The following is a 12428-nucleotide window of genomic DNA, read 5'->3' as shown; positions in this document are numbered from 1 at the left end:
GGCTGTCCGACAGAGCTCGCCTGGAGAGACGGGTGATACTAAAGACCATGGTTGTGATATGAGTTTGGGGGTTCTAAAGGGGGCATGGAATCTAAGATTGCTGGCATGAGGAGTTGAAAATACTCAGTGATTTGGATATGACTGGTGATGAGGGGGGTGGATCAGTTGTAAATTGTTTGTTTTATGTTGCACATAGTTAAAGTTTGGTATCAGAAATGGACATTAAATAAACTTTAATGACAAAAAATGTAATGTAATTGGGCTGTGATGCCCAATTCCTCCTGCCCACAACCTGAAGTGTCCAAGGAAGAGACACTGAAAACTAAACCCTCCTGCCTCAAATATAGTTACCATTTTACCTTTTACCAACTGGTAAAAGGTTGTGTTTCATGCACATCAGTCATACAATATTCAATATCACATCAGTGTGCACAATCATCAGAACCTTTTGACCATGGCTCAATGAAGAAACATGTCTTTTCCATATTAAAGTTGTTCTCCATACAACAAATATTGCACCAACATGAAAACCCTCAGTAGGAGCTTGAGGACGCAGCTGCAGACTAACTTGCTGGTGTAAGATAAGATAACATAAAACAAGATAATCCTTTATTAGTCCCGCAGCGGGGAAATGTACAGGATTACAGCAGCATAGATATAGTGCAAACAAGGTACATAGTAGAAACATTTCATTTATTTATTTTAAATAAGTAAGAAAAATAAAAAAAATCCACAATAACTAAAGAAAAATCTTATAAATACAGACAGAATAATTATAGTTATAGTATTGCACAGTGTATTTGTATTGAAGTGTTTTGTTTTGTGGTCTACTGGGATGGCAGACAGAGCTGGTTGTGCAGCAATATATAAACGTGATAACTAAAAAAAATAGACAAATAATAATAATAACTTTATTTATATAGCACCTTTTAAAAACAAGGTTTACAAAGTGCTTTGACAGACCAGCCAGCAAGACAGTGCATAAGAAACTAAATGAAATAACAAGTGACAATCAAATAAACAAACAAAATAATGAAATAAATAAAATCAAGTGATAATGGTAAAATATAGTAAACAAATATAAGATAAAACACCAAGACCAAATGAAAATGAACCAATAAAACGACGACATCACATAAAAGCCAATCTATAAAAATGTGTTTTAAGAAGTGATTTAAAAGAGAAATGACTGCACAAATGAGGTAGAAAGTGATGGGTACAATCCAGTTTTACAACACGCCATGCATATAGTAGATTAGTAAAGTTACATCTGTAACAAACTTACATATAACTGACATAAACGAATAATGCAAACTAACTGTAGACACCCATCCAGTGCCAACATCATTCTCTTCTTAACAACTCCACAGAAACAAAGTTGGGCTTTGAATCAACTTGAGTGAAGCTCCGCCTCCACAGCTGTATTCATGGAAGACGAGCATCGATATTTAAGAGGCGTCTGTCTTACGGTTTGTCATCCCGTGAGTTCTACGTCAACACCTGCTACCGACATCCGTATTTACTGAAACATGGCGGCACAAACAAACCGCGGTGTCCCGCTCAGTACGGTCAGTAGAAAATACTATTTTATTTTATTTTTTGTATATTTATTTTAATATTAACGTTATATATATGTTCTTCAATGTTGGCCTCACCTCATACCCTTATCTAAGACACCATTGTTTCTCACAGTTCATATTATTCTTTCCAAAATGTTTTGATAATTAATATTTCCACACATTGCTGTTATCACATTTGTGAAAACAAAATACAGTTTCACTTTCAGTTTTGGGTGTCCTGACCACATAACACATTTGCTGGTATAGAGCCATTCATAGAAAAAATACTGTCTTGGGCGTCCTCCGACAAGATTGATGTATGAAAATAAAGCCACGTTGATGTCGTCTAACTATTCTGTACCTTTTTATAATTTGCTCCCATCGCAGCTTTGTCCCAAGTATCTTCATTCAAATTCCACCAGCCACACCTGGCCCTTCAGCGCCATAGCTGAGCTCATAGGTGAGTCATCATCACACGGTAGTATTTGCAAGTGAATTAGGCTGCTTTACTTAAGTTTCTATTTACTGCATGAGTTTCTATTTACTACATGAGTTTCTATTTAATATATAAGTTTCTATTTACTACATAAGTTTCTATTTTACTAAATAGTGAGGTCCCCAGTTGATCTGCATGATTGGGTGTCTTGGATGACATAACCAATGATAATCCTATTTAGCGAATTAATCTAGCAGCGATGTTTATGTGCATTAAATACACTTGATTTTTTCTTTTTTTTAAGTATTAAATATGTCTTTCTCAGCAAACAAGCAACTGACTATATTAGGCTGCAGCATAGGTTTGAATTTAACAATACTCTTCCATTGACTTTATTTCTTTGGGTTTTAAAATGACAAAGCACTTTGTTATGCCGAGTAGTTAACAATGTATTTAACATCCCATGTTGTCATAGACTCCGACTGTCACATTAAAAGAGAACAACAATAAACCTGATTCAAATACCAACATATGATCTTTGATGAAATGGTGTTTTAATATTAATCCTGTCACTATTTAGTAAATTCAAAATTCAAAATGATTGATTTGTTTAAGTCTTGGTAAAGCAAAAATAAATATGTGATCTGAGTTTATCATACCATAACATGAGTTTTGAACCACCAAGACGAATTAGAATGATTAAACAAAATAGGCAAGTATATAAAATCAGGTTTCCCATCCGATGAAAAACATCTTGAAGTCCAACTCCACAATACAGTATGATATAGTTCAGTCTTTTCACATGTTTTCAACAATTATTTTCTCTGATTTTTATTTCCCTTAACTTTCACATTTTAAAACCAGCATATTTCTGATTATAACTAAACATTGCATGCCTGCTTGGGTCACCTCTGTCACTGGTATGTGAAAGCTTTGAATAGCTATGAGGATAGTGTTAATAGAGCTGAAGCCTCACTGGAATGCTCAGGTAAATGCGGTCATGAATTGTTGTATCAAAAGAGTGCAAATCTTCTGCAATACAAATCTGAACTCATTGCCTCCTTTGTTGTTGTAAAATGATGTATATAACAAATAAATATTAGGTATTTATTGAGTACATTTAATTTTTACTTTGTCTTCTATGGTTGTTTTATTTTTAGATATCTATCGGAGCTCTGTAGAAAAACAAATATTTGGTGCATATACTCCACCTATCATTTGTGCAATCCTTCTCTGCAGTGCACTAAGAACAGCGATGCACTTAGGAACTTAAATGTCACATGCGGAATAGTGAGAACTTTAAATGCTGGAGGTTGAGATTCTTATGCGAATTTAATTTAGTCCTAAATTTGTTTCTTTTACCAGACAATGCCTATGATCCAGATGTCAGCGCCAAACAGTTCTGGATTGATAAGACTATGGTCCAAGGACAAGAATGCCTCAGCTTTATGGATAATGGAAATGGACTGGACTATGAAACAATGCACAAGATGCTCAGGTACTGCTACTTGGTATTGTTTTGGGGAAATTATGAATAATGTATAATGACCCACCAGACATTGACATTACACTGCCAACACTGGCATACATTATGATCATTGCTTAAACCTTTTATAAACCAATGTTGTACATGATGCTGCATTGATGTTTGAATCCTGACATGATTCATATGCTCACTAAATAATATATATCCATTTCCCCCTTTAGCTTTGGGTACAGTGACAAGACTGCTATAAAGGGTATTAAGCCAATCGGTATGTATGGCAACGGTTTCAAGTCTGGATCCATGCGTCTTGGCAGGGACGCCATCGTGTTTTCGAAGTCGGAGAGGGCTTCATGTGTTGGGATGCTCTCTCAAACCTACCTGGAAGAGATTGGAGCTAACCAAATAAGTGTACCTATTGTCTGCTTTGAACAGAGACAGACAGACAAGTATATCCTTCATCTACTGCATTAAGGCGTATTGCATCTGATGTACACTCAAACAGTTTGAATTTAACATACTGGTGTCAGTCTGGAACATGATTTGATATGGGTCCATTTGTAGTTACTCACTTTTTTAAAGTATTTCATGTGGGCTGGATAGAAGTCTACACAGATCTTCTGTGAGTTTGATATGTCTTAAACAAGCACATTTTCTCTCAATCTTACACCAGATGGTCATATTTCCATTTCTCCTTATTGTTTCATACAAGTTGCCCTTAACTTTGGCTTTACTCAGTGTAAGACAGGAGCACAAAGCCAGTCTGCAGGACATCCTGCGCTATTCCCCTTTCAAGACGGAGGAAGAATTGCTTGTTGAGGTCAAAGCCATCAGTTCCAACTGGTCCACACAGAAAACTGGCACACGGATCATCATCTGGAATCTCCGCAGGTCTGTCTGTAGTTCCTACTTACAAACACATTTTTAATGTTTTATTTCAGACAGCTTTATATACAATGATTAGATGAAGAAGATATTTCAACACCCTAAATACTAACCTTCTAACTCTCAGAACATAATTCCTACAGCAAACTAACATGAACAAAATTACAGTTAGAGGTATTAGATAGCATTCAGCTGCATGTGTGTATCAAACTGTAAGAATTGTTTGTTGCACAACAATTTGTCAAAACTGGCTTTAAGGCCGTGCTTCCAACAAACAGCAGGAAGGTTGTTAAACTTTCTTATCAAGAATCAATTACACTAGTGCTGCATGTGATTGTCTGTTTGTTACAGATGGGCTTTTTTCCCGTTAATTTAAATAAAAATCTGTGTTAGCCTCAGGGAGACCAGATAACCCAAAGACTAAAAGATATGTTTATGTTTTCAACAGGACATCTTCTGGAACAACTGAGTTTGATTTTGAGAAGAATCGTTATGATATCCGAATTCCATCTGATGTCAACGAGGAAATGAATGACACTCAACATCCAGACAAGGTCACTTCAAACATCCCTGAGAGTTTTTACTCACTGCGGGTAAGGAGCAGTAATGTGTGTGACTTCAAACAATTCTTAATGATTGAGTTATACTCAGGCATCATTTTGTATGCCTTATACACACACAGTCACACATTTTCTAATGCAAAGCATACAAGCATCATAATTGAGGCCAATCGTGGTCCAACAGGCAACTTACACAAGTGTCATGTGCAGACTTAAAGCCTTCAGGTCACAAACACTGAGAAACCTTTCAGTAAATAAGGAGACATCTTGTGTCCAGCTGTTGAAGTTTGGAATTTGACCACATTTGCACATTTGCACATTCACAGATTCTGTATTATTAAGGTAGGATATGTAGTTTTAAGACTTTTTAACAAAGTAATTTAACTTTCTGTTTAAAAAACATGTCAGGCACATCTTTAAAAAAGCATTATTTTTTGAGTCACCTGTTTTAAGTGGTGTCCATTTAATTATAGGTAATCTGTGTTCTCTTCAACAGAAAAATGCTCTGGAATATTTAAAATGATCTTGATATCACTGTCTATTTCCATGAGTAAATAATTAATAAATGTTTTTTGATGGGTGTAGGCCTATTGCAGTATTCTCTACCTGAAGCCCAGGATGCAGATCATTATTCGTGGTCAAAAGGTGAACACTCTGCTCGTTGCTAAGAGTCTTGCCCTCGTCAGGAAGGACCACTACAAGCCAACTTTCCTGGTATCCTTTCATTGCAGAGTATTGATAAATATATTTAATTTGGGACATTTCGTATGTGCCCAGGAAGTGTTTCTTGAGTTTTCCTTAAACATTATTTCAGAACAAACGTATTCCTATTACTTTCGGCTATAACACCAAAAGTAAAGACCAGTATGGCATTATGATGTATCACAAGAACCGGCTGATCAAAGCGTACGAACGTGTCGGATGCCAGCTCAAGGTGAGTTGTGTGGCTTTGTTTAGTGTGCTGTTTAGTACACATATTGTCAAGAGTTTTGTAAATGTCATTAACCAGTGTTCATGATTCTGAATTGTTGCTGTCCGCAGGCCAACAACAAAGGTGTGCGGGTCATTGGGATCATAGAGTGTGACTTTCTGGAACCTACCCACAACAAACAGAGCTTTAATGAAACAGATAAGTATAGGTAATGGCACCAATTCCAAATTCTGTTTTGATCACAGCAGCCTGATTTAGGTTTAAGTTAGTTTCAACATGAGCCTTGCACAAAAACAATATTTTTATAGTATCAATCATGTTACTGGATTATTTCTCAGCACAGGGCCAGTAATGCAGAAGTGTAATTTCTTGGTACAGGAAAACTATGAACAATTTGAGCACCAAACTGGAGGAGTACTGGAATGAAATGTGCTACAAGAGAAGAAGAGAAGAACCAAACGCCACCACACCAGTGGAAGATACCATGTTAGTACATTTTGCAGTGACATCATGTATTCTACATGCATATTTTTCTAACCATGTAAACTTCCTATATTCAATTCAATTCAGTTTATTCTATATAGCCCAAAATCACAAATTTGCCTCAGAGGGCTTTACAATCTCTACACATGCGACATCCTCTGTCCTAGAACCCTCACATCGGCACAGGAAAAACTCGAACAACATAACAGAGTTACAACACATTCAATGTATATGACATAAATGATTCATATAATCACAGTAGTAAGCAGAGTAACGAAGGAGAAAATTAAGACTACTTATAATAAAAGCAGCAATGACTATAGTAGAATTAAAATAATGATATATATATATATAGGGAATAGTATTAGTAATGTGACTAATAATAATAATAATAATAATAAAAGTAACAGTGGGTGTCAGCCGGGTCACAGAAGGAAGCACGACCACGGTCGATTCATGGAAACCTGCGAGGCGAGAAAGCATAAAGGGCTTTAGGGTAGAAGCAAAGCCAATAAGCGTAATGGTACAGGGAATAGTAATACTAATGTGACTAATAATAATAATGGTAGTAGCAGTGGGTGTCCGCAGTGCCACAGCAGGAGGCACGACCACAGTCCAGGTACAGCCAGGATTTATGGAAACCTGCGAGGCGAGAAAGCACAAAGACTCCAGGGTAGAAGCAAAGCCAATAAGCCTAATAGTACAGGGAATAATAATAGTAATGTGACTAATAATAATAGTGGTAGTAGCAGTGGGTGACAGCAGGGCCACAGCAGGAGGCACGTTCATAGTCCAGATATAACCCCGAGTCATGAAAACCTGCGAGGCGAGAAAGCACAAGGACTCAGGGGAAGAAGCAAAATCAGTAATGTGCATAAATAGGAGATTAATACATAAAGATGGAGGGAGAGAAGAGGATAGAGGAGCTCAGTGTGTCCTAGGTAGTCCCCCAGCTGTCTGGGCATATAGCAGCATGTCTAAGGGCTGGACCAAGGCGAACCTGAACCAGCCCTAACTATAAGCGCTATCAAATATGTATGCTCTGAAACTTGTCTTTATCTATGTACTTAGGAAGCACCCAGATCAAAACTGGGTGCAGTGTGATGACTGTTTGCGCTGGCGCAAACTTCCGGATGGGATCAACTGCAGCAAGCTTCCAGATAAATGGTTCTGCCGCATGAACCCGGATCCTCAGTTCAGGTAACTAGAGCATTATTGAAAAACCTGTTGCTATAATTGGAATCTCATGTGAATAAACCAATATAATGGAAATACAATTTTTTTTATTTGTTACTGTTACTACATCTAAAAATAAATGTAATATATAATTAACCATAACACTTTTGCTCTACAACACTAACAACTTTTTGAGGTTTTTTTAAGCACCAGAAAAAGAAAGGATATATGATTTTTTTGAATCACATGAATCATACATATGACTCCAATTTGATTTGCAGGTTCAGATTGAATGGAAATACAAATTTAACAGTTTAGGGTCTAATATAACAAGTTTGGGCACATTTCTCTGTGTATTGATAAATGGAAGCGCCCAAGACACATATACGCATTATTGTGATCAAGCTATTTTGTCAAAAATGGTTAAACCCAAACACAGCTCAGAGTCCCTGGATCTTTTCTAATCTCTATCTATTTTACCCTCCCAGGAGCTGCCAGACTGAGGAGGAGCCTGTGGACTCTGGTGATGAGCAACATTCATACCCCAAGACCTATAAACAACAGTGAGTCCCTTTTCACTTATAAACACTGCCACAACTTTTGCCCCAAAAATATAATAGATTATTTAGTTCTTTGTATTAAGTTGCCAAAAGCAGCCCTAATACTTTAACGGAGCGTAATAATTGAATGGACTTACCTTACATTACCCCTGTGGTTATTTATTTTACAGAGAGAGGGAAGACAGAAAGATTCAAGAGAAGAAAAGACAAAAGGTAAAATAAACACATTCCTTATTGTAAATCACCTGCTATTTCTCTGCATGCTTTTGTTGTTTCCTCCACATGTTGCCTGTAACACCTCTACAAAACTTAGAATAAAGAGTTATTTTTTTAATAGTATTAGTTTTTGATTCAAAAAAGGTTAACACATGTTTTGGAATTTGTATTTTTCTGGGTTGAGGAAACTAGAAAGCGCAATGAGGAACAACGTCTGGCTGCTCTCGACAGGCTAAAACAGGCCAATAGACATCTGCAGGTTGGGAGTAATGACTAGAAGTTTTAATAAACCAATAGTAAAAAGTAGGTATGGTGTAGGATTATTAGTAATTACAAAAAGACATAGCCCTATGTTTGTAACACATTTAGATATGTTTTTTAGATGTAACATCTTTCAGCTGTTAATCATGTCTCATATCACTTTTTATGTTGAATGTATTGTCTATATTGTTTGTCTGTATGAGTTGATTAGGTGGCAAGTGGGTTTCTCCATTGGGAATTAGTAAAGCTTATCTTTCTATTTGTTTCTTCTTGTTGACAGACTGCCCATTCCCCCTCAACCCCCACTACCCTAAAGAGTAGGTTTAACACTGTATCACCACAAGGGGCTGCTGTGAGGGCTGAATCCTCTCCATTTAGGTCCTCTCGACTGTCACAAGCTGGTAGGAATAAAAGCTCTTTGTGTGTGTGTGTGTGTGTGTGTGAGAGACGGAGAGAGACAGAGACAGATGTTGTTTATGAAATTAAAAATGTCGTCAAAATGTTGTCAACAGGCCTCAGGTATAATGTTGTGTTGTTTGTGAGCTTAGATATATAAATATGAATTTGTTTAAGAAGCATATTTATGGTTCTTTGTCTGCATTGCAGCGGGAAAGAGAACACAGCCTGCTTCTCCACAAACAACGCCCAAAAGGCCTAAAATCAATGGCTGCTCAGATACATCCACAATAGTCGATGTGACCCCACAGAGCTCCCCATCAGTGCTCATTGATAATAATGATGATGATGATAGTGGATCATCATCAACTTTGTCACTGGATAGTGACAAAGACCAGACCTTGCCGAACGGAGTGACACATCATCTGGATAGTGACAAAGTTGTAGGACCTCCCTGTGTGAATAAATGTGATGAGAAAGACTCTTCACTTCACTGCCCCAGTGTCACTGAGGTACAGGACCAGCAGGACCAGCTCCTAGAGCTGATGCAGGCTACAGCTGTGGAGAGAGACTTCTTTAAGGAGCAGGTCCATAAACTTACCTGCCAACTGCAAGACATGCAACGCAGACTGGAGGAGCTGTCTCGGATCAATGTAAAGGAGTGTTCTCACCAGGCCATTCAGACGGAGGAAACTGAGGAGGGGGAGGACTACAAAGCTCTGTTTGAGAGGGCCAAACAGAAAGTCGATGAACTCATTAAGGACAAAGAGCTGTTAATGACAGCTTCTGAGACCAAGACCAGTCCCGCCCAATGTGAAGAAAAGGACATCGATGATATTGCACTACAAGTTGACTGTCTGATTTATGAACTGCACACAAAGGTCAGTGTTCTAGCTGTGTTTGGAACTTAAAGTTCAAGATAGGTGATGGTCTTTTTTTTTCTTTTTGTCAATAAATCCCATAAAGACACCAAAGCCAACAGCTTCCAAGTCTGCTTCCTCATGGACAGCCTCACATGAACATATATTTTCCAACAAATATTTTCTAACAACAAATCCAAACATGAAACTGACTGTGCACTTTATTTATAGAGAGTAATCATAAAGAATTGTGTAAGGTTGTATGGTTATATATTATCATTGTGTTTTGCATAATTTACTCTCTAAATATACACCTTTTTTTTATTATGTCAGTATGTTGACCTGCTTACCTTCCCTCCTTTATTCTTTTTTCTTCTCCTGTGTATCTGTTACACCATCAGTTGGACAGTATGGAGGCGGAAAGGGCAAACCTGGCATCCGAGTGCCAAGAGCTCAGGTTGGGCCTGCAGCAGGAGAGGGAAAATGCCAAAGGGGGAAGCACAACTCCACACAGAACCACTGATTAGATTAGAAGGTTAGATGGTTGGAAAATCATTCTCCTTTCACGTTGCATGAATTGTCACTGAATTATCACTATTTGAAAAAGCAATTGAGGAAATCAGCAACCCAGAAGAACAATGATGTAAATCAGATTTTCTCTATTCTCTCCTCCCTTCAGTGTGATTGAGCTGAGGCACAACATCGGGCGCCTTCTCCTCTCCTTCGTGCCGGCTCTGGACCTGGACCAGGTCAATTATGAGTGCAATGTAATCGATGAGATCCTTGAACAGGTGCTTTCAAATGTGGATTCCATCGAATGGGTGCAGCACAACAAATGAATAAACAATTGAAATTATCCTGGAATGAGGAACAGTACTCCACCTATAAATAATGAGAAGGGAATTTTATGATTGTGTTAGTAACCGTGCTGTTTGAGTTTTTGTTTTTCCAGCAACATGTGCTTTTTGTTTACACTTTGATCATGTGGTGTTGTCATGTGTTTTCTGTTTTTGTTTTGAAAAGTCATGTGGCCCTGACTCTTTGTTTGTTTTCCCGCCATTTTGTGTGCACACCTGATTTCTGTTTGTGGTGATTGGTTTGTGGGTATTTAAGTCCGGTGTGCCTTGGAGTCTCTGCCAGATCATGCCAGTTAATACCTGAGCCTTTCCAGAGTTCCGTAAATCTTGTTATATTCTGTCTGCCTGTGATTTTTGACCTTTGCCTGATTTTGACCTGCCCTGTTTGGATTCTGTGTTTTGGATACCTTTGCCTTGGACTCGGTTCTGACTTTTTGGATTTTTTGACCTCTGCCTCCCTATTGACTACGAGACTGTTTTTGCCCTTTGGATTGTTGCTTGAGAACTAAATTAAATCTACTCTGAACCAAGAGCTGTGTGTCTGCTAGTGGGTCCTTTTCTACTGAATCCCTAACATGAAGTTGTATTTATTTCAAGGTGTTTTCTTATTGATGAACAGTAAATTCAAAACTATGAGCAGCTTTGCACTTTCTTTATCTCAACAGATGAAAACTGCTATAAAAGCAGTATAAACAATACAACCACAGTGTACATAAATAAATGTTATAGGCTATTCGCTTTGCTGGGTAGAATCATAGAAGTCAAATGCTATGTTGAGGTTTTCATGAAAGATAGGCTCTGTATCTGATTTTGTTTGTTTTACAATGAAAGCTATCTGTTTTCTCTTTGATTTGAATTGACGCATGTTATCATAAGTATATTTTATATGTTTTCTATGAAATATATTTATATATTTCCTGTCTTTGCTTTGTGATGAAATGCTCTATGGCATGTTATCATAAGTATCCTGGTGAACTCTTATGGTGAACATTTTTCTAAAGGTCACCATGATGATAGGTGAAACAAGACTCAGGTATTTTACTTCAGAAAACATATTAATACCACAGTGTATAAATACTCTCTTATAAGTAAAAGGCCTACATCCAAAATATGACTTAAGTAAAACTACAAAAGTATAAGCATGAAAATAAACTTTAATTCCCAATTGAAAAATGTTCTGTTGATGTATTTTTGTGTAAGCATCACTAATGCTGCAGCTGGTAAAGGAAGAGCTCATCTATACTGCTTAATATACTTCTGGGTGTCTTAATTTATAGTAATAGATCATAATGCATAAGTTGATTTATAATTTATATAAATAATGACTGGAAAGTAAATAGCAACAAATGTGAAATAAAAGCAGTGGAGTAAAAATAACAATATTATTTTCCAAGATGTAGTCAAGTGGAGTAGAAGTATAAAGTAGCATAAAATGGAAACACTCAAAAGTACACGCACCTCAAAGTTTCAAGTACAGTACTTGAGTAAATGTACTTAGTTTCATTACACAACTGACTGTGATAGAGGTCTCAATCAGCATTTTGTACCTGCAGGCTAATACTTCTTCCCATGAATGATACATTATCATCATACAGAAACTATATGTGTCAGAGTTTGACAGGTTTGTAAATCACACAGTGTTTGGTGTGACAGGGATATTTCTAGAGGGTACATTATTCCGGTTTAACAGTCCATCTCCAAGTCCACACCGACTACCTTCAACAATACAAAGACGCTCTCATCTCAGCCCGGTCCAACTACTACT

General features: G+C 37.3%; 1 protein-coding gene across 2 annotated transcripts; it reads left to right on the top strand.

The window, feature by feature from the left end:
- Positions 1 to 845: 845 nt before the first annotated feature.
- Positions 846 to 11521, top strand: LOC129104580 (MORC family CW-type zinc finger protein 3-like). Of its 2 annotated transcripts, XM_054615321.1 has the most exons (18): positions 846 to 1568; positions 1947 to 2019; positions 3361 to 3493; positions 3703 to 3929; positions 4213 to 4369; positions 4812 to 4956; positions 5509 to 5637; positions 5738 to 5857; positions 5965 to 6062; positions 6233 to 6340; positions 7409 to 7537; positions 8002 to 8076; positions 8244 to 8286; positions 8474 to 8548; positions 8831 to 8951; positions 9157 to 9827; positions 10208 to 10341; positions 10486 to 11521. In XM_054615321.1, exons 1-17 carry the CDS (start codon positions 1530 to 1532, stop codon positions 10331 to 10333), a joined length of 2469 nt encoding a protein of 822 aa, XP_054471296.1. In that variant the 5' UTR covers positions 846 to 1529; the 3' UTR covers positions 10334 to 10341; positions 10486 to 11521. The 2 variants fall into 2 exon arrangements, with proteins under 2 accessions (XP_054471296.1, XP_054471297.1); XM_054615322.1 differs by lacking the exon at positions 8474 to 8548 and having other exon boundaries at positions 847 to 1568.
- Positions 11522 to 12428: the final 907 nt, after the last annotated feature.

Source organism: Anoplopoma fimbria, chromosome 16 (assembly GCF_027596085.1).
Source record: "Anoplopoma fimbria isolate UVic2021 breed Golden Eagle Sablefish chromosome 16, Afim_UVic_2022, whole genome shotgun sequence".
NCBI classification, from domain to species: Eukaryota; Metazoa; Chordata; class Actinopteri; order Perciformes; family Anoplopomatidae; genus Anoplopoma; species Anoplopoma fimbria.
The sequence above is the reverse complement of the archived record's forward strand: the minus strand, read 5'-3'. Positions and strand labels throughout refer to the sequence as shown.